The sequence below is a fragment of the Sitophilus oryzae genome, unplaced genomic scaffold (assembly GCF_002938485.1).
Source record: "Sitophilus oryzae breed Bouriz unplaced genomic scaffold, Soryzae_2.0 scaffold_860_pilon_pilon, whole genome shotgun sequence".
NCBI classification, from domain to species: Eukaryota; Metazoa; Arthropoda; class Insecta; order Coleoptera; family Curculionidae; genus Sitophilus; species Sitophilus oryzae.
In genome coordinates, this window is record NW_022147484.1 from 1,012,858 (window position 1) to 1,036,746 (window position 23,889).

Sequence of the window (23,889 nt, forward strand, 5' to 3'; positions counted from 1 at the left end):
ATAGAAAATATTGATCTAAATTAATCCATTCTCTTCAGTCCTTCACTTTACGTGAGAGTATGGTGACATCATGTGTTGATTCCCCTCACTTCCTCGGACCACCAAGTTGTTCGACACTGCGCCATATGTGAAGCTTCGGGGAGGCTGTGGCCATAAAGTAACTAAAATAAAAGAGTGTTTGAAAGGTTGTCTAACTTGGCCATAATGTTGCATAGTTCAGTTAGGGCTCCAAAGCGTCGCCACCTGCTACCTGTCACGTGTCATTACAAGAATGACAAGTGACATGACAGCAAATTGTTTGTATTTTGCAATTGTTTACAATTTTGTTTTGAATTTTGGAATTTTGTTATTATTTTGTGTAGCATAAACTTTGTTTGTTTGTGTTGTGTTTGTGCGTACAGAAATTATGGACGAAGTTTTATTTCCCGAGGAACCAGAGACCTTATATTTCTCTATGATTTGAACTTTATATTTTGTGCTGTGTTTTGCAATTGTTTACAATTTTGTTTTGAATTTTGGAATTTTGTTATTATTTTGTGTAGCATAAACTTTGTTTGTTTGTGTTGTGTTTGTGCGTACAGAAATTATGGACGAAGTTTTATTTCCCGAGGAACCAGAGACCTTATATTTCTCTATGATTTGAACTTTATATTTTGTGCTGTGTTTTGCCGTCATCATGTAATATTTTGTTCAGCCGATGATGTGATTTGAACACGATCCAGGAAAGGGTATCATGCAAAGCAAGTTCGATATGTAAAGACATTGCCCATCTCTGAACTCTGTGAACGTAAAACGAACTGACTATAAATTTGCGCCTTCATTTAATAGTGTTGAACATTTGCTACCTCAACTGAGCTTCAACTGCTGACTGCTGAGTTTATAAATCCAACTTAAAGGTGAATTAATTTTTGATGATGTCTTATTTAAATCTTTATCTGTTATAATAGCATAGATTGCAAACCCTGCGATCTTATATGCTTTGTTAGTGGCGTTGTTAAATACGTTTTATAATACTATAGGTAAATCGAAGGGTAAACCGCTGGTGTATTTCGGTGGTGTACAAGATGTTGGCATTTTCGTGGCATTATTGGTATTAGTACTAAATTATTTGGCATTACTTTGGCATTAGTGTACAGAAATTCGTCAGGAGTTTACCCCTCGAAGTTAATTCAGCATATATGTTTTATATTATCAAATTTAATTTAGCATTTAACTGTAAGCATTTGAAAAGTGTACAATAGTTTATACTTTTCAAATATTCCGTTTTTAAAAATAAACTTTCATTATAATTTTGCAGTTTTAATTTCGTAATATTTTTAAAAATACATAAAATTTTATATTCACATTTAAACAGCCCGCCTTTTTTGTGGTAGGCAATGCAGATACCTATTTTACCGATAAGGTCTGTCATATTTCGATTAGTTCAGTTAGGGCTCAAGGGTGCGCTACAATCGATCCTCGTTAAACGTGTTGCCTACTTTTGACTATGGAAATGACAACTCTTTTATTTTATATTTCTCTATGGCTGTGGCCCACTAGGGTTTTGACTTGGTCTACCCACCTCTTAGGTGACCTTCCTCGTGATCGTCTTCCCTCGACCTTCCCCTCAACCATCAGTCTCTCAATTGAGGTGCCACTCCCGGCAATATGGCCAAAATATCGGAGGATTGACTGATTTAATCTGGTAACCAGACGTGTCTCAATTTTTAGTTCCTCAGACACAGTGGCGTAGCAAGGCGGGGGCGGAGGGGGCGGGCCGCCCCGGGCGGCTACACTCCAAGTACCTACGGGGCGCCAAAAATTGTTATAAAGGCGGCGGACGGATTCTGTAGGGGCGGCAAACCTCTCTCCTAGAGGCTCTTCGCCCCGGGCGCCTCTAACCTAGGCTACGCCACTGATTAGACACTTCTCAGTTCCTCTATCTACATTAGACACACAAAAATAGAATTTCTTATTTTTTGCTGCATTGATTGCATTGATGCAATACCAGTTAGCTACCGATGAACTTAGCACTTAAGTAATCTAAATATGTATTTGAGATATAAATAAGACCTTAAAGCTTTTATTTAAATCAATTGATCTAAAAAAAAGAAATATTATACAGGGTGGTTAGGCCTCTCATACGCCGCGGAAGCTCCAAGGAGAACTATAATTTATATCGAAATGAAATTTTGGCAGCATATGTAGGTTAACTGAAAGCATTTTATAAAAATATATAGAACTATACAGGGTGTCCCTAAAAAAGTTGCACATCAAAGTTGTGTTTTTTCTAATAGAAACACCTTATCTATATATTAATTGAATTTCGCATTCTAGGAAAAAAATAAAGGTAAGTTTTATTAAAGAAGCATATAACTAAAATCTAAGGATTTTGACATATTTCACATTTTGTGAAAATGAAGAGTAAATTTTAAATTTCGATAACTACCTAAATTTTAGTTGACCTTGTATAGCCTGATATTTAATTACAGTAATCATTGTATGCTAAACAAAATTGAAATTTGATCCGAAAAATTATATAGGGTGATACAAAATTAATATGGAACATTAATAACTTTTAAAATCAAGTTACTCCTTTATTTTAAATGGTATAACACCCATAATAACACCCAGTAGACCTAGTATTTTTTCGGTTTTCAATAAGGAATTTATATATCTTCAAAATATTATTAAGGTTGCCTCCCTCAGACAAAGATTTTCCTAGATATTTTAATTTTTATGATTTTGTGTCAGTATATCTTTATTATTTGAAAAAATCTGTGGGCTGTGTGATATACCTTTTGTTAATTTAACAAAAATTATAATTGTTGAGTAAAATACTCAACGCAAAAGATACACATTTAAAACATATTTTAATTAATACAAAATTAAAACTAGATATAAACCTATAACTATGTAACAAAAATTAGCTTGATGAAATCAAATACTCAAAATGCTTCCTTTCCTGTTAACTGCATAAAACGATTGTCTTTTCAAAAGGGTATTTTCATTTTAAAAGGCATATATAGAGTTCTACCTCGAGAAACAGCTACAATAATTTCTCTCATGTTGTCGACAATAGTTGATCGAGTTTTTTAAACACTGTTTTAAACATATCCCCATAAAAAAAACAGACTAGATAAAATCAGGAGCATTTAAGTATTCTATTAATTGGTGAATGCACACTGCATTCAATAATTTGCCGTTTTTCAAGTCCAAAATAACCAAGTCTAAAATAACCGAGATATTTTATGTTAAAAATTTCAATTGATTTCAATCGATCTTTTCTGGGTTTTCTTTCGTGTAAATTTAATCTACTCATTTAATCTACTCATTTAATCTATCATGAAGATTTTATGTTGTATGATTCTGGAGGCGAAAAATACTACCCCTAAAAATATTTGCACTTATTTAAGACTCATCCTGTATAATTACTTGCAAAGTTTTATTTTTAAATCTTTTTATATTTGCAACATTACTTTCTTTCATTTTTTGCAAATAGTTTTAAATGTTTTAATAAAAGCGTAATTAAAGGAGACGTCTAAGTCTCTCACCTCTATAAGGACGGTTTAATGAACCCTTCAAAAAAAAATATAGAAAACTATTAAATCAGTTATTGATACGTTTTTTTACTATGAATAGTAATATTGTACTGCGTTAACCCGGATTTTAAGATCAATCTGGAGGGCAAGGTCGTCATTTTAACTATAAAAGAATCAAACCGCAAACTGTAGGTATCAATTGATCGTTTACACATAACGAACAAGTAGCCATGAATTCCTTTGTAAGTATTACTTCTATGATTTTTTTTAGAAATGTTTTTAACAGAAGATTTTTTAAGTGAATAATACTTATTTATTAATTAAAAAATATAGTTGACAATTGACAATTAATTTTATTATTTATTACTTTTACTATCTTTTTAAATTTACTACTAAGTACTTAAAATTTACTATTATTTTTATGAATTTTTTAATTTGCATATGTAAACTTTTTAAAATTTCAAGGAAATAAAGGAATGAAATATCAAAACATAAATAAGTTAAGATCTGCTTTTAATATTCATGAAAGCTATTTTTCTTTTAAAAATTAAATATAAAAGTCCATTATAAACTTCTAGATATAATTTTTCTATTTTATAACGTAAAACATAATAAATTCAATACATGTTTATTATCGTTAGGCTGTCGTTGCTTTCTTTGCCTGCGTGGCCGCCTGCAGTGCCGGTTTGGTAGGTCCATCCGCCCACATCCTGCAAGGACCCAGCAGCAAAACCACCCTCGTAGGGCCTGAAGGTAGTGTAATCTCCGCTCATGCCCCAGGAGGTCAAATCGTACACGAAGAGCACCCAGGATTCGTAGCTCACGCCGCACCAGTTCTTGCACACGCTGCTCCAGTTGTAGCTCACGCCGCCCCTGTAGTCTACTCTTCCCCTGTAGTAGCTCACGCTGCTCCAGTAGTAGCTCACGCCGCTCCAGCTCACTCTACCGTTGTTGCTCACTCCTCAGCCTACAAACACGATAGTGTTGTCGTAGCTGGACCCTCCGGAACCATCTCCACTGGACACGGAGCTCATGCCGTTCCCGCCGTAGCTTACGCTGCTCCAGTTGTAGCTCACGCTGCTCCAGTTGTAGCTTACTCTGCTCCAGTTGTAGCCCATTACGATGTTGACAACAACGGTTACGAAGGCCAATACGTACATGACCACAGCGAAACTTTGTACGATGATGGATCTTACAAACCTCATCATTATCATTATTAGGGAGGATTTGAAAAAAATAATTTAAGTGAGATTGTGTCATCACTAACTGAATACTGTATATAATCAGTCTATTTGTATATATTATTTATATGTACGTAGCAGTGTATTTTTTCAAATTCAGTCTTCCGAGTCCACAATCAAGTATTATAAGAATCTATTTAATTATTGTACCTATCAAAAATGCCAAAAATGAATAATAAACAATTATATTGTATTGAAATTCTTTGTATTTCTTAACTATATTATCATAGACTTTACAGTTTGCCTACAGAAAATCATATCTAACTTTAGCAAATTTATTGTAAAATATTTATTAGCTTCATGCATGATAAAAGAACTATATTATTAATTTTATTAAATTTGTCTTTATAAGAAGAAAATATTTTGAGTGGTAAACATAAAGTCAAGCTTTTTTAAAACTTAATTTAAATGTTTGATGCCAAGCTTTCATAAAAGCTTAGTTTTGTTTAATTATTTTCACAGCATTCTTTGTGATATCATTGAATGACTTTGTTTATTATATAAATTATATTGGTTATTATATCCAAATCAAAATTTATACGAAGTAATTAAAGAAAAGTAATTTAAAAATGCCGAATATTGACAAACAAAAAATAGTATTATAAAAGTGTGAAAGAATCTAATTTAGTATTTTTGAATAACTAAATGAGGCATATATGAACCGTCATCATAGAATACATTACTGTAATGATGTAAATCATCTCCTACATGTTTAGGAGTTATTATAGGTGAATTCTTGTAGTTTCCATGCCGGGCATTTCTGAAGTCTTTAAGATACTGCGGATTCCCCATATAATGTGAACCATAATTTGATAATATTGAACCATAATCAGGTACTTTATCTGTATATACTGAAGCTTCATCTTCTATTATGCGATTTTTTGTCAACAATTTGCTATAAATGCTATCATCACTACTCGTATCTTGTATCACTTCAGTAGAAGAAGAAATTAAGGCACCATTTATATCAGAACAACACATCAATAATATCTAAAAATGATTTAAATATAAAACGAAAGTTAATTTTATTAAATCACTTTACTCACTATAAAGTACATGATGTTTCAAGTTTAATGGTTTTTATGTTTTAAAATACAATTGAAAGATGTCGGGATTTTTATATATGTACCTTAGACCTTAACCTTGTCTTCACAATGATTATATTACATAATACCGTAGCTGCTATTGTTAATTAACAATCACATTAAAACATTCTGCCAGATTGGTTAAACAAATATAATTACTTATTGTTTTTTTAATAGTTCTTAGGAGATCTTCGGGGGGGAATTGGAGAAATAAAATAAAATATCTCCAAAAAATCCTCTATGTGTATTTCGCCACTGCAAGAAAATCTATCAAATAAAATAGTTATTTTTTATAAACACTTCTGCATTTATCCAAACGGAAACTACTTGTCAGAAGTTAGGTTTACAGATATACAAATTTGCCTAACAAACAAAAAAATGCTTAACGTTTCGGAAAGTTTATCTCTTTCGGTCGTCGGAAGCAAAAAAAAATACAAAGAATAAAAAAAAACTGTTTAAAATATTTAAATTCAACTATTCGAAAACACTTTAATTTTTTAAAACAGATACGTCTACAAAAATCGTTGACGTTCTGTTCAGGTATGATTCCGAAGGCGGCGACAGCGACAAGCGACCGGGACATACGACAACGACAGGCGACAGTGTCGCTTATCGCTGTCGTCATTCATTGTCGATGTCGGCGACAATATGAGCGAGATCTACGATGGAGTTGTCAGTGTTTAAATGACGTTCGCGAAGTAGTTATAATAATTAATAAATGTCTGATTACGTGATTGATAAAAATGTGTTACTTGAATTACTGATGGAAGATGATGAAGGGGACGAAATATTATTGTTACTTGTTGGAAAGAAAAGAAGAAAACCCATTTTTGCCTCTGTTTAAAAACAGACCTCGGGAAAGAAGTTATTTCTTACTCATAAAAATTATCCTTAATCAAATTATTTTTATAATTTTCCAATTTTGTCAAAATTCTGGGTGTGCATATGAATGACGACACGACAGTACTGGACAAATACCGGTAGCGTCGTCGGTCGCTTAGACGACATGTTGGATAAAAACTGTCGCGCGACACCGGTCGTCGGATTCCGACGTTACTCCATTTGATTCTAAAAGATCGGAGGAGTCGCAACACAGTAACTACAGGTGTCGCTGTAGTCTGTCGCGGTTGCTTGTCGCTGTCGCCGTCTTCGGAATCATACCTTTAAAATGACATTATATCAAGTTAAACTTCAAAATTAACAATTACTACCTGATAATATACTCTATATATACTACCTGATTACAGCGATTGCCATACACCTACAGCGATTGCCATACATTACTAACATCTACAGATGCATGAGCATTAATGAGCAATACATTTACTTTTATCAGATTGCATTAAAAAAGCCTCTTTTAGAGGCTATCGCTTCTTTCATTATAATAAATGTATTGCTCATGCATCTGTAGATGTTAGTAATGTATGGCAATCGCTTCTTTGATTTTAAAGAACATAACATAAATAAACATAACATACGTAAAAATTAAAAATAATCATATATTATATCAATAAGAGACCTATAAATTTAATCGATTAAACTATTCAAATATATTTTGCGCGTGATTTTGCTTGGAAAATAGTTGAATGCACAATAATATTCTAAAATTATTGTTCATGAAACTATTTTCTAAAAAGCAAAATTATGCAAAAAATTATTCGGGTAGTTTAATCAATTAAATTTATAGGTTGAGTGATATACGGCTAGATGATTTCCTGAATGACTTAGAATGAATGACTTAGAATGAATGACTTAGGATGAAGCAAATAACTATAAGAATTTTATTAACTATAAAAAATTATATATTAATTATTTATTTCAAAATGACGTCTCGTAAGTAATGTTTGTGCTTCTGCTACCTTGGTTACGCATCCCAACAATGCATCCCAACATGACCGTTTCGCAAATAGAAGATTATTTTCTTTTATCTATGGTTTCGCATGTCAACATATCAAATTCTGACGTATTTTTCTCCACTTATTTGTTCAAAATAATATCGAATAAGGGGTTTTCACCGATTAAAATCATTATTAAGTCATACATATGAGTTGTAAATCAATGTTTTTAAATGAACTGTTGCCAAAATCTCTCAGAATTAGTGATAAACAACAAAAAGAAAACCCAAAAGGAAGCCGAAAAAATAATCGCGGTTAAACTGGTCTTGGGATTTAATCACTTATCTAAACAAAATTTATTCGAAAAATTAGATTAGCTGATTGGTCCATTTCACGATTAGGGAAATAATCATACAGAAAGTTTGGGGCATTTTGGTTTTACCTTATTAAGTAATTGTTATCAGGTAATAATTGTTAATTTTGAAGTTTAACTTAATATAATGTCATTTTAACAGAACATCAACGATTTTTGTAATACCTATCTGTTTTAAAAAACTAAAGTGTTCTCAAATACTTGAGTTTAAATATTTTAAATAGTTTGTTTTCTTTATTCTTTGTATTTTTTTTGCTTCCGACGACGGGAAGAGATAAACTTTCCGATACGTTAAGCATTTTTTTGTTCGATAGGCAAATTTGTATATCGGTAAACCTAACTTCTGACAAGTAGTTTCCGTTTGGATTAAAAATAACTATTTTATTTTGTAGATTTTCTTGCAGTGGCGAGATGAATCCGCCACATAGGTATAGACATTTTTTAAAACAAAATATTTGTAAAATATACTAAACTAGCTCGCCTGGCTAACTTCGTACCTTCTAATAATGAAGTGAGAGTTTCTTTGTGTAAATCTTGTGGTACAGATGACTGATAGACCAAATGATCTGGAATGATTGATATTTGAAAAGCTTTCTAGATTTGAATATGCTATTTAATTTTTTTTCTACTCTATAATATCTGATATATCACTGATTAGCAGTGGACATCAATGAGCTATAATCGTGCTCGACGCACAGTGGTTCAGATTGCCAAAAAGTGGCGCATAGGATATTTTTAATTTTATTACAAATTCTAGACTTATTAGGTTTAATGGCGGATTTATTTACATGACAAAAATAGTCCAAGGAATAAACAAAATACATTTCAGACTATATTTGTTTAGTATAAAAATATTAAAAAAGGGGGATTTTCTATGAATTTCATTCAAAAATTAATTCTTTCTTAGCCTTTAAAACCTCATGATAGGAAGGATATATATTTGCTTCTAAAATTGAAAAATTTTATTTTAATAGTAATAAGAATATGCGGAAAAAAAATATTTACTTTTCCACTGAGCCGCTAAGCGCATGTTCTGATACTGTGCTTTTGCCTGCTTCCCATTAATCAGAAAGAAAGCCACAGCTTCTTCAGGGGTAAATGTTTTAGGCATTTCCTGATGAAAAGTGGCGACTACTTTCTCTGGAAATTCAAACCTTAGTTGGACTGCTTTTGCCGTCTCATTTTTATGTTCCTTCCTTAAATTAGAAACTGTAGCATATGCCAGAACTTCAGAGGTGTAAGAATCTGTAATTCCTAGAAATAAATTGATTTTTAATCTTTGCCATTAATTAAAAGCAATAATGCAATATTTGCAGCATTATGTAAATAAAAAAACATGTTTTTTTCTGTAAGGTATTATAAATTAATTCCTTGGCAATATATACCTTTGGTCTCTTTATTTTTTTGGCCTTGGACAATTCTGAAAAAAAAATTCTTCTTGAAGGGCTAGGGTTATCAAAAGATTGATTCTCTTCCATTTGAAGTAAATTTTTATTCAGCCAGAGACAATTGTTAGAAATAAAACTACTCCAAGTATAATTACATTTCCTCCACTTTTCTGACCATTTATAAACAAAATTTTCAATTTGATTTTTTTCGATAATATGTTAGGAATATTATTATCACACAAAAATGAAATAATTTCATATATAATATCATATAATTATTATTATAATATAATAATAATTAAAACCCATTTTCAAAAACCTCTCACATATTGATCTGCGGCTTATTGTTCCTAAAAATAAAAGGAATAGAGTACGGGAGGAACATGTGAGTCTCTATAGTCACACTATTACCACTCCAGAGTTACTCAAAAAATACTAATATAATTAAGAAATTATCCATGGAACAAAAATCAGACTACTGGTCAATTTAAAATTCTAATTTAAATATCATCTACCTCGGGGTCTCTTGGGGTAAGATACTTATGGTAAATTAAACTTGGTATAATACCTTTTAAAAATTATATAATACAGAAGCGGAGATCTGCGGAGTTCTAAAGATACGCAATTTCAAAGTTTAATTTTTTTCAAAAAAAAACGCTCTACTATGTTTGTGGTAACAACTCGCTTCATAAAAAAAATATTTAAGTTAATAAAATTCTCTTAAAAAGTACTTACCTTGGTCTTCAAAATCCATTATAATTTAATTTATTTCCAAGTCTCTGAACTAAGAACCAAAATATATTAGCAACACTAAATCATTATCAGCAAATAACTGATATATTTAAACTACAAAATCTAACGAAACGAACATTCCTGTACGTTTTTTATAACAATTATAAAGTGGATCGTGATAAATTTGAATAAATGGATCCATCATCTGTTGAAATTAATATCATGGTTGAAATTTTCGAAATTTTTTTCTTGACCCCTATGCGGCGATTTTTTTGAATCTGAACCAGTGTGCGACGTAACCTCTGTTAGTTGCGGAAAATGGTGGAGGATGAGTTCCAAATCTAATAAATATTCTGTATAATTTTTTGTGTGATTTTTTGGGATATTTTAATAGTTATTTTGCTCTCGAGGCGAAGACGAATCCAACAAATTACTAATCAATAAAATCGGTCCATCCATTCTTGTCTTATATGGTATAACTAACCCGAATTTGATTTTTTAGATATATTTACAACGGCTACAGTTAGGCGTATAAATTAATGATGAGAACCTCGTAAAGTAATAGAATTTCTCAATCAATTTAACAAATTATATATTTCTATTTAGTATGTAATAACAATATTTAATTTTATTTCAACGCAAACATTAGATATTATAAAGGATTAATATATTCTACGATAAGAATGACTGACATTCTATGGTTATTGCTGTGTTTCCTCATCGCTCTATGAGTGTTTGACATATGTTTTGCCATCCATTTGTACAGCAGGTCCCACGAACGACCCATCAATATTCTCTTGTACCTCCATACCATGGGCAGGGGGGTGGAGTGTTCGGTATACTGGGCCTAAAATAAACTTATCTAAAAAAGAAAATCAAAGCTTTTTCTGTTGTAGAACTAGAAACATCACAAAAGAAGTTACTGAAAGTTACATAGTTATTACTAGTTATTAAGCCTGGCAACGCAGTTCTTTCACTACAAAAAGTTATGAGATCTCATACAAAACCAGTTCCCAAGTCAGTTCTTTTAGTTAATGTATAATATGGAAGCACATATTCAACAACTACTTTAATCAAATAACGGATACGTATTTATAGTGACCGTATATAGTTCTTATTTGTATAATAATTATATTGACTTGACAGTTGGACGGCAACAAATTTTACTAATTAAATTACTTTAATAATCCTAATACTTTATTCTTAAGTACACTATTGCTCCGGTCAAATTAAACATTTCAATCTACCAAAATTCCGACAAAGCTGAATTTTGGTAGAGACCTTGGGTTAGCCATTATAAAGTAAAAGAAAAAAGTCACCATCGATTCCACTTCTTCTTAAAAAGTTATTCAACGTCAAATGTAAAAAATGTTTGGTTTTTTGGATTTTTTTTTCGCAAACGGTAAGTTTCTTCAAAAAAATAGATCGGACCAAAATTGTAGATTATAAAATTATCTACAATAATGTTTTTACAGTTTTTTCCCTAAGAATTACCACTTCTGAGATCTTTCGATTCAAAATGTCGATCGAGTTATGATGTATATGTTACGGGTAATAAGCGAATTTACCTAATTCGCGAATTAACCGGTTAAAATGCGAATTAACTATCACAGTCGGTTAAAGCTAAAAGAAACAAATATTTTTTTAAAAATGTTCGCAAATTATCCGGTTAGAACGCCAATTATACAATATGACTGGTTATATATGTGAACACTTGGCTATTTCGCGAATTAGCCGGATAATATGTTAAGCGAACAATTAATATCACATTCATAGGCGTGTGCAAGAAATGAGTGGCCGTTTTATTACATACACTTTTATTTACAAAAAAATACAAATACCATTTACTCTATGAAGGGGAAGGACCAGTGGTGCACCGAATATACAAAATATATCCAGTATGGTTGAGGCATTGAGGCCACTTCATTAGCTGTTTTCGATTTTAGTCTCAATTGTACAAAGTTAATTGTTTAGTTAAGTAGTTCTGATAGACTAATATGAATTTATACGGGCCATCAGGATTCGACTGCGTGTCGATTAAATCTACTTGACATCGACTGTTCATTTCAAAATGTTTTTCAACCACCAGTCTCTTTTTCATGCATTTTTGTTTCGTTAGACATGATGTGCATAAGCTAAGATAAATGGACACACTTTCTTGCATAATATTTTTATATTTTTTTAGCTCCACCACCATTCTATTGAGACCTCCAAATCTAATAGCTAAATGAGTTTCATGAATGATATTAAAAAGTCCTAAATTGTGACATAATATTCTTGTTCATTTAGTTTTAAATGAACGTGCTGATTCTCTCGCCAAAATTGGTGCAGGTTCGTTATTTGTGGGCCCAGAACCGACACTTAGCGTTCCAAAAAATCTCGTAAGAGACAGGCTCTGTGAATGGGTTAGGGATGCGACGCGATGGAACATGCCAAGAAAATCCTAGCAGGGCCATCCAAACATAGAACAGGAGAACTCCTAAAGGCCGTAGGAATAGAGTACGTACACTCACTGCAGTGTACACGGGCCACTGCCGGCTCAGATCCCACCTACAGAAGATGGGACTGGTGGAAGACGCCGAATGCCGACTCTGTATGAAGGATGACGAAACAATGAAGCACGTTATACGTTTTGTGTAACAGGACCATTGATATGTTTGGCAAACCCATGCTAGACCTATCAGACCTAGGAGACATAACGGCCTATGTTAAAAGGCTGGGTCTTGAGGGTGAACTTTAACACTTTTTATATTAAAGAGCTTGTAGAAACTGAGCCACAATAGGCCCTCGCGGCCGCAGTGGAGGGTCCCATGGGACCCACTCTTAGTCAAATACAAATACAAATCCATATAGACAAAGGACGTATCCTTTGTCTATATGGATTTGTATTTGTATTTGACTAAGAGTGGGTCCGATTAAACGATTAGTATCGTAATACTAATCGTTTGGTTTGGTTTGGTTGGTTCGCGTTTTAACCTGTTTGCGGTGGATAATACGCGAAACTAAGACAGATTCCCATCGTTTTTAGATAATCCGTGTGTTAACCGCTTAATTCGCGAATTAGCTAATTTCGCGTATTATCCTTAACATATACATTATACACACACTTCCACGCCACTTATTAAGTAGTATATTCGTTAAAGTTTTTGACGGAGTTTTATGAGACAATCTTCTCATTATTTGATTGTGGTGGACATGGTATATTTATAGCTAATTTAAATTAGTAGTTAAGTTTTCATACTCATACCTAAAAAATGACCAGCTGTTTCTATAATATTGGGCACACGGTCTTGAGCAATATGTCCTCCGGGCATCTGAGATGATATGACACTACCATCAGGACCAGTAATTTGGGCCTGGGCACTGGGGCCTTCGATCTCTGTTTTTGGCACTACGGCACCATCCGCCAAAAACAGCCACGAAGAAAATATAACTAAAATCTGATTAAGCACATTTGCATCAATTAATTATTCTAAATATTGACAAGTGTTGTTGGAACAAATATTTTTTGAATGTATTTTAAATTTTTGTTTTTCAGAGAAAAAAACAAATTTGCTGTTTTATTATATGACATAAATCGAGATTGATTAACGTATATTCAATTAGTTTCGGTGGCTTCCTGTTTCACGGGAAATGTATGTTTTTTCTTTATTTCATAGAAAATGATATTCTTTTAGACAGAGAGCTGGCTACACAAAAAAACCTTATCATCGTTACATGTTACATGGCTAATTTTTCTTGTGAAGTATCCTTTTGTGGTGCCATTATGAAATAGTCATGTCTGCCAGCGCCATCCCGGGGCTTAAAGCGGGGGTGGCCTATCGAAAGGGTGAAATTTTGACTCTAAAAATATTATAAGGTACACGAGTTATAATTGCGAAAATAGCTTTTATGTATTATTAAGAAACGTGGAAAATTGTTAGCAGACATTTTTCTCGTGGCTAAAATGCCGACAGACAACGCGAAAGAGGGCATGAAATTTTGAGAAACCCCGTCGAGAGTGCCGTTTGGTGGAATGTCATGTTTATATGTTTAAAAAGCCGCATGCAAAAGGTCAGACAAAAAAATCGTGGGTTAATCAGCGGTAGACAGTTAACAGAAGCCCGATATTACTCTACAGTGTGAGTCTTGAGTAAGTGCAAATATTTTCAGAGCTGGTAGATCTCTATAAAAGAAACATACTTTCTCTTTACCGTTTTCCAAACAAGTCTAAAATAACCGAGTTATTCAAGTTTGGAAATTTAAAAAGAAATTGATTTATTTTTAAACAATTTTGCGAGCTACCTGTTTTTTCTGTATTTGCATCCATGCTTTTAGTATCATAGCCGTACACATATAAAACTGTAAGCATGGTAGGTTAAGAAATAATTATACCGTGGGTAAATTTGCGGTGAACAGGCAGTTCTAAAAAGTTTGCTAAAATATACAGGGAAATTTAAAAAAATGCACGATTTTCAACATCTTTTTTTGTGAAAAAGACTCATAGACGTGTTTCTGGGGTCGAAATATATCACCCCTAAAAATATTTGCACTTTAAGACGCACCTTGTATAAGCGTTTTCCTGAAACGCTCCCCGCGTTGTCAATTGAAACATAATACATGAAGTCTACAAAAAATTTACGGTTTAATTATGGACTCATAGGAAGACTCAGATACAATATAAATAGGACGAGTCAGATACAAATAGTGAGGCAGAATGTAAAATATGTATGATATGAAATGATATCTGTTATTGAAATCATAAAAAATATATTTATAATATAATCGTATATATGATTTAGCTATACTGATTTAGCCACGATCTTTGTGTCTGCCCTTTTGTATACGGCTTTTAAAATAAATAAATGACATTCCACCAATCGGCCAATCGACCAATGATTTTTTTTCAAAATTTTATGCCTCTTTCGCGTTGCCTGCCGGCATTTTAGCGACAAGAAAAATGTCTGCCAATAATTTGCCAAGTTTCTGAATAATAAATAAAAGCTATTTTCGCAATTATAACTCATGTACCTTATAATATTTTTAGTGTCAAAATTTCATCCTTTCGATTGACCGCCGCCGCTTTAAGCCCCGGGATGGCGCTGGCAGACATGACTATTTCATAATGGCTACACAAAAGGATACTTCACAAGAAAAATTAGCCTTTTAGACTATTTATAGAGTGGCGTATCTTATGTCAACGAATACAACAACTGAATATCAATGTTTGACATTTTCACTTAAAAAATATAGCATTTTAAATTTCAATCTAGAGTGCCATGGCGATAAATGTAACGACTATTTGTACCAAATGATTCTATAGACATTCTTTATTTAACTAAATGATTCATAAAAAAATACTTTTTTCTAATATACCAATGAGCCACTTTCGTGCTAAAGGAAAAAAATAAGTTTTGATTAAAAATACGGTTTGGTCATTTTTTGGTTTGGTTAGGAAAAAAGACACGAAAAACATTAGACGATCAAATCTATTTTCCCAAAGATCCATTAATAAGTTAAAGCCATTAATAAATATAAGTTAAAACCATTAATAAAAATTGATCGAGAAATGATTTTAACACAGACATGGTACTCTAGATTGAAATTTAAAATACTTTTTTTTAACTGATAATTTCAAAAGTTGACATATGATATGTAATTCTATTCAGAATATCATTTTCTATTAAATAATGTAAAAAAATACTGGGGGTACCATTTAAAAATCAAAAATGTCTGAAATAGGAAGTGACCACAACTAACTGAATACGTCAATCAATGTCCCCATTGATGTCATAACATACCAAATCTCGTTTTTTATCTAAAAAAAAAATTAAAGAATTATAGAGGTGAGTCACTTTTGAAAAAGACCCGGTATAATAATTATATTAAAATTTCAAATATTATGAATTAATAAATTTGTTTTCGTGTAAATTTTCTGGCTTTAAGATTATGATTCTTTCTAGAGTTATCCTCTAAACTTTTAATTTCTTTAAATTATTATTATTTTAAAATTGTCATAGAGACCCATAGGCATACTTTAAATAGCTCAATATGACTATAGAAATATTGTTCTAAGATTTTTTGGGATTGGTGTTCTTTTCAGTTACATATTTTATATTTTTTTTCTCTCAAACCATAAAACAAGAAAGTTATCGTGTTACAGACGGGCAAATAACTCATTTTGAGTGAAATTAAAAAAACTTTTTTTTGCCGATCTTAATAGCCTACCATACCTATTGGTATGATCGGCTAAAAATAAAAATGTAAATATATATATACTTATGACAGATCGATGTAACTGTGGCAGTAATATTAGTGTTTTATTTTGCTCTGTAGTCAATAGGTATCTAAAAAGATTAGATTAAATTAAGTAAATATCAATCAAAATTTGAATTAAAATTAGCGAATTCATTAACAAATTTTAAATAAATGTGTAGATAGGTACATAATTTGTCAAAATACAAAACATACATTGAAATACGGTTAGTTCTTTTCGCATTATATCTGAGAATAAAATCACTACTTTTTTTAAAATCATTCACTGCTTTGCTCTTGTTTTGAACCACGAAAATTGCATTAGTATATGATAATGTTTATTTGAAAATCAAACTCTTTTTTTCGTTTTACATAAACCATGACTAACAACTCGATCCTCAATCTTGGTACCACCGGAGATCAAATCATAGACGATCAAATGCTGTGGTGCCGCCGGGTTCTCAAAATCAGGCAGGTACACACGCCCACGCGCATTCAATGCCTCTGGGGTATATTTCCATAGATATTTATTTCTATAGATTTTACTTTAATAAGTATAAAAATTCTAATCTATTCTAATTTCCCATAAAAATTGGTAATCTGTCATTATACACAGCACGCTTGATCATAAATTTGTTTTGACCATATTGTATTTTTAATTCTTTATAACCTATTCTGTTGATCGCTGGTAAATTTGTAAACATCTATAATACAAAAGTGTATGTGTATTGACTGTATTGATAGATATGTATACAAGATATACAGAGTCCGGCAATAGTGCGTCGAGCAACTGTAGCTCATAGAATAAAAAACTTGGTAATTTAGTTTAAGTGCAGACCTAAAGTATGAATCTGATAGAGGAAGTAGGAGAAGCTGATAATGTATTTCACGAAAATATTTTAATTTCTATAGGGTGGCTCAAAAAAGTGTGAGTCGATCGGGATGATTTTTTTAAATGGAACACCCTGTATATTATTGCATTTTTTTTGGCTTCACTAAGAAATGAGTAAATATAAATTTCTATAGTTTCAAAGATATTAATAAATAAATAAAAAATATATATTTTTCAACCTTTCTTAAAAAATTATTAAAATTACAAGAACTGTCCTGAAATCAAAACTATATTAGGTATTAGACAGTTAAAGCAAGGCACAATACGTATACGTATCTCTCGACACGTAACGCAGAAACCTACGTTACGTCTGCCGTTGCGTTGTCGTGTAAACAAGAGTTAAAGCAAGTATTTTGACGTAGGTAATGCAAATGGTACATTTGTAATTCTAAATTATTTTGTGAAACAATTTATTTAATTTTAAAACTGAAAATATGGATATCTATTTATTCCATTGATTCCACATTAAATTTATAAAAGTTCGAAAAATGAAGAAATTTATAAATGGAAATTATTCTATTACAGAGTCCTTACAACTTAAAATGCTCTTAGTAATAAAACATATTGGAAAACAGACACAGTTTTATGATTATTTATTAGATTCCATCTTATAGAATCCTCATATGGATTTTGGCTAAGAACTAGCATTTAATTAAATAGATTCCAAAATGAGTTTTTTATGATGCTTGCTTAATATTTCCATACTAATTTATTGTAATAAAATAGGCCCAGTTCTGTTACACTGGCCCCAAAATTTATGAAATAACTTAATTACTAGTTTACCTAATTACTTGTTCTTGAATTTGTACGTTCGGCATCATTCGGGTGAAAATCGAAACTCCTTCGGCTCGATACGTTTGCGTTTTGTGCGTACGTAAAGGCACGTAAAGATACGTATCACGTATCCGTAAACGCAAGTGAATTTCTCACTGCGCAAGCGTACATGTCAAACGATACGTTTACGTCTATATCTTTGGCAGTGCTTTAACTGTCTATTTACTTTAGATGGTTTGTAGTGGCTATAATATAGTTGTTGCTATAAATATAGTTGTTGTTATAAATAATATGGTTGTTGTTGCTATAAATATAGTAATCGTAAATCATACAGGATGTTCAAAATTCTACGCCAAACTTTCTAAAATACAAAATAATTTTTTTTTCAACACAATCCAAACACTCTTTTGGATTTTTAGAAAAGAATCAACCGTATTTTCATGTTTTTTTTTTTAGTTTTCTCTAAAATGTTATAAAAATTGGAAAAGTATAAATGGGATTAACCATTTTAGAACAAGCAATTTTTTTAATAAAGAATACATATTTTTAAAATGTTGGTAATAAAACAGTTATTCATATTGTAAAGACGATCCTAGTATTTCCTAGTAGAGTATTTTACCTAAATGAAAAAAAGCGACATAAATGCTGAAAGAAAAATAAATCTTTCTCTTAAATTTACTCTTCTCTATGTATTAAAGCATCATCCGTGTTCTGTCTATTAGTTTTAATCTCCATGGCTATTTCTAGCGCGTAACCAAATATGACCAAGCGAACTAGCCCAAACGGCACTCGGTATTCGGTAAACAAGTCGTTCCGTGTGTGGGTCGAAGTAGCCATCGACAGAAAGACCTTCTTAGGTGAAATGGACGCACACCAACTTGGTTATATAGTTAAGTCGCAGACTCCAAAAAACAATAATAATTATACGATTTTGTTTTCATTAGGTACATCCATGATATCATCTATCATCAGTTTTACCAATTTTATCATCATCATTATTTTCAGCTTATTCAACCATTTCCAATTATGGTGTAGCCAGCCTCACATACTCTCTTTGTAATTGGGACATTGTTGTCAATTGTTGACTATGCGGGCCCAAGTTATATCACACACTGAACTAAAAGTCGACATAAATATAATGAAAAAGTTTATTCATATAATGAATTAAATTATTAATTTTGAGCCGATGAACGATTTCATTGGCACAATGAAAAGTAATTCATTAACTCTATGAAATTTAACTTCATTAAATCAATGAACAGTGTTCATTAATTTGAAGAACACATTCATTGGTACAATGAACAGATTTCATTAATATAATGTACCTAAATCCTTATATTAATAAACCGTATCATTAATACAATGAAATAATTTCATAACCTATTTAGTTGTACATTTAAAAGTCGACACTATTAGTAACTCTTGTTATACCATATAATCGATGATAAAGATAGCTGTCATTGATATGAAATGTCATTGATAGTCATTTCCCAGTCAACTACCTAAAATAATTCTACTATAAATAGATTTCCATTTGAACAAGCCCTTAGCTACAAAGGTAACAAATTACCAATAGTGCCGACTTACTTACGAGCACAGTAAATTTTTCCATTAGAGCAATAAAAAACAAGTGCAATAAACTAATAATAATTTATTAAACTCGATATAGCATATAAAAATTAAAAATTAAAAAAATCGAATCGACGAAGAGAATAGTAATGTTATTATTAATTTTAAGGTAAATTATAATAAGAAAATTAATTTACCAGTCGATATCCTGAGGGATTTCTATAAACAGGCCATTTCTTCATTATATTAGCTGTATCCTTAGACTTGATAACGTCTAGACGAATTTGCAACAGGCTTTCCAGTTGCATCACGTATGATGTTAAATTGTCGAATTTGAGGGCTTGAAGGCAGGTCTCAACATCTTCTTCCGGTTCTAAAAGACGTATATCAAAATAGTTAAAATGCCAAATATTAAAAGAACATTCGAATTTACCATAATCAGTTCCATGCCTCGACTTCTGAAACATATTTAGAATCCGCTGTTTTAATGAATACCCACACCAGAGATCTCACACTGCGGAATTTGATTTGACAACACAACAAATTAACTACAATACGATAGGACTTTTATTTAAAATATTTAAAATGTTGAAGAGAACACTTGCCGCTCTAATGAAACTAAAGCCTCACTGAATAACTCAGTAACACACAGACGTTATTAAAGTGCCAAAGTAACCGATCAACATGGCGGACATTTAAGCCCTAATATTTTATTCATGACATTAATAACCGCGTACATTAATATAATGTAGTGTGTTCGTTGTATTAATAACATTGTTCATTGTCACAATATGTCAATGATTTAGTACATTAATATAATGAATATGTGTTTATTAAAGTTTCAGCACTAAAATAAAGAACGCGTTCATTGGGACAATGAACGTGTTCATTATATTAATGAAAATCTTACATTAATTTAATAACCAGATTTTCATTATATTGATGAAGTTAGATTCATAGTATTAATAAATCGGACATCGATCTATGATTAACAAATCATTATATTAATGAAAAAAATCATTGTCCCAATGAAACAACAGTTAATAATCAATGTTCATTAATATTATGAACAATATTTTTTTCAGCAACCTAATCTGACCTAACCTAACCAGATTTCGCATGCCTAGGTCCTTCACTAGTATGCCTTGTAGTACATATTGCTCGATTTTTTTCTTCTTTAGATAGAGTTGCATTCTAGATTTGAATATGATTGAGTTTCTTCCATAAGTACTCCATACTAACTTAATTATTCTGTTGATTTCTGCGGTAATAAATATCCCGAGCTGTGTATTAGTGTTCCAAATATCTATATTTTTTTACTAATTCCAGTGTTGTGTTATTTATTAGAATGTCTTTTCTTTCCATCTGATGGTGGAATCCTCCAACGGTCTAAGACACTCGGAAAAGAATTCTTAAAACTTAAGACTCGGAAAAATCAAAAATTTTCCTTGATTTAAGTAAAAACAATTTTCGCATATTCACGGGATTTTTATAGTCTGTCCAACGAGAAGATCCTTGACAGTGATAGATGTGTCTGTCATTTTAATTTCAAAGTAGTTTATTTTATTAAGAAATAAGTTGGTACAACTGGAACGCATAGCACGAAATTAATATATGTATTTAAAATTTGACTGACAAGTGATTACTTCAAAATATTATGTAAAAAACTGTATAAAACTGAAAAAATGTAACCGAGTTATTTTATTTAATAAAAAAACGGTATGTGCTAATACAAAACAAACAAGAGCAAGACACCCCATACCAAAAAAATATAAAAAAGAACTATTTCTTACTTTCAAGCTGTATGAAACTTCTCGAATTTATGATTATATTTATCAATATAACTTATGTAAAAATAGAAATTTGTAATATTCCGCAGGAATAAATAAAACAACATGAATAAAACAAACTATTTTATTAATAATAACACTTACCAAATTTTATACCTTAAAGGTTGATTAATTAACATTAATCTTAATTTTTTTAAACCAGTACCTTTTGACATTATTTTCCTGCAGTACTAAAATCCATTATTTACCTATCGTATGATGTCGATATTTTACAGCTACTCTAGTTTTTAGTATGTGTTTAGTATGGACCACATTCGAGATGCACTTATCTACGACGAGATGGTATACGAACTTTATTGATGGCTAACTTAGTAACTTTATTGGTGTATCTGTATAAGACTTTCTGCCTGGGTAGCGAGAATTAACCATAAACTGTGCTCTGGGTCTACAGTTAATTTTCACTCGATTTTTCCTCCACTTGACTTCAAAAGACACAAAACACACGTAATAACACGAATCAAAATGCATCATCTTCCAAAACGCAGGGTATTTGACAAAAGATGTCACAAAATTATAAATTATAACCAAAGATTATAACCTATAATTTGGCAAGACTTTGACAAGCGTCAAAAATCTAAAGTCGAGTTCATACGCATCGGCGTCCGTTTTTCGTTCATCGTTCCGTCAAACCAATAAAATTGAAATACGATCTGTCATTTTTGAAATAAACCAATAAAACTGGTTAAAAACAACAAGTGACGACGCATGACGAATTTATATTTAAACCCATCCATAGTTAACTTAAAAATTATTAGAAACTTTTTTTATTAAAATAAATAGATTGGTATGGGACGTCATCTGCTTTTCTTCTGTCATCGTCTATCGAAATCTTACCTGAGAAAAAAAACAGAGAGTACAATTTATTTAAATGATATTTAACATATTTCATGCAAAGTAGTCTTATTAATGTCTCTTAAAGAACCTGAATCAAGCTTGCTGGCGCCACAGGAACCGATATTGAGCAACGCGCGTCTCGGTATCACTCATTAGTTCACTCTCGTTTTCCTAAATAATCGTGAATTTCTTTCTCCATTACAACACCGCATAATACGTAATACGAACACTTTTCTAGAGTAGCCGCATCTAAAGCAGCCATCGCATCAATAACAAAATATCGCTAATTTGGACGGGGTCTATTTTACTTATAGTACACCGATTTTAAATTATAGTCTTCAGACATATACAGGGTGAGTTTTCTATGGGTATCTCGGAAACTACTGGAGATAGAGAGTCGGTTAAATGGGGAAAGAATTGCAGCTTTGTGGGGTCATAAATATGCGCCTTTCAGATTTTTGAAAAAGTTTATGGCTTACTAGATATTTTGAAAAAAAAAACAAATTTCGCTATTTTAAAAATTGTCCCTAATTCCATATTATAATCTAATTTTAGATAAAAAGTTTTCAGATAAAAGTTGTAGATAATAACATCCTTAAAGAGATTGTGTCCTTCGTTTTTTCTAAAGCCTGTCATTTTTGACATATGACACAAACATATATATGCTTTTTAAATGGAAATCATAGTTGGCCATGACTTCATAAAAAGCGCCATTTTTAAGCTTTTCAGCGATATAAGCTATATGTTTTTTTCGAAAAATGACTGAGTTAGATATAGCCAATTCTTATCATTTTAAAATTATTTCACTTAGTTAGCCATGAAAACATGTTCAATCGTCGTTGCTTTCAGAAATGTGCGACTGTCACATCCAAACTTTGTAAATTAAAATAAACAAAAATTGTAAATATAAATTTTCGAGGATACGTTGACCGGTGAACATTACTTACATTTTTTAATAATGAAAGAAATATTAAAAATTATTTATATCATAATTATGCAATTTCAGGGATAGGAAGAGGTGGACCAATGGCATGGGCCTCCTCGATTACCTGACCTGTCCATTTTAGATTTTTTTATGCGGTATGGTTAACAACACGGTTTACAAAAGAACTTATGAATTAAGAGAGGCACTCGAAGAGGTGATACGGGAGAAGTTTAATTAAGTCGACCGACGGACGTCTGGAAATTATTTACCCACAACGTCAAAACCGCCTATCTTCGGTAATATATCGGAAACCTAGCTTCTGCATTCAATGCGGTTACTCTACCACATGATTTTCATTCAGCTTCGCCGTCAACTTAGCCGTCCTTCGATCGTGTATTGTTACGAAACTATTAAAGCTGTTGCCGCCATTGATAAAAACACCTTTCGATGACGTCGAGGGTGCGTGGGCGCCATCTTCAAACCCGCTCCCGCCCGATCATAGTTGCGGCAGCACCACAGCCGCCTCCAGATGGAGGAGACATTAAAAGGGGAGAAGAGCCAGTGGCGTAGAGAAATACGAAAACGTAACAAATTCCTTTCAATTTTTGTCGAAAGTCAAATGTTAAAGCAGTTAGC

At 31.8% G+C, this 23,889-nt stretch overlaps 3 protein-coding genes and 1 long non-coding RNA gene across 5 annotated transcripts in view; 2 read left to right on the forward strand and 2 right to left on the reverse strand.

Moving 5' to 3' along the window:
* LOC115890300 (ADAMTS-like protein 3) overlaps window positions 1-23,889 on the forward strand; it is a 1,070,176-nt gene that overhangs the window by 774,507 nt on the left and 271,780 nt on the right. The gene's annotated exons all lie outside the window — the stretch shown is intronic.
* On the forward strand, window positions 3,733-5,375 carry LOC115890305 (cuticle protein 16.5-like). The gene is made up of 2 exons (XM_030910482.1): window positions 3,733-3,763; window positions 4,163-5,375. The coding sequence occupies exons 1-2, from the start codon at window positions 3,752-3,754 to the stop codon at window positions 4,739-4,741; spliced, it is 591 nt and encodes a 196-aa protein (XP_030766342.1). The 5' UTR covers window positions 3,733-3,751; the 3' UTR covers window positions 4,742-5,375.
* LOC115890319 lies at window positions 5,387-8,639 on the reverse strand. 2 transcript variants are annotated; one of them, XM_030910496.1, is made up of 2 exons: window positions 5,809-5,902; window positions 5,387-5,752 (listed from the first exon to the last, which is right to left on the reverse strand). In XM_030910496.1, the coding sequence occupies exons 1-2, from the start codon at window positions 5,818-5,820 to the stop codon at window positions 5,387-5,389; spliced, it is 378 nt and encodes a 125-aa protein (XP_030766356.1). In that variant the 5' UTR covers window positions 5,821-5,902. The 2 variants fall into 2 exon arrangements, 1 of the variants encoding a protein (XP_030766356.1); XR_004051620.1 differs by lacking the exon at window positions 5,809-5,902 and adding an exon at window positions 8,553-8,639 and having other exon boundaries at window positions 5,426-5,752.
* LOC115890320 lies at window positions 10,751-13,610 on the reverse strand. Its single transcript, XR_004051621.1, has 2 exons — window positions 13,423-13,610; window positions 10,751-11,022 (listed from the first exon to the last, which is right to left on the reverse strand). It is a non-coding gene; the product is annotated as an uncharacterized LOC115890320 (long non-coding RNA).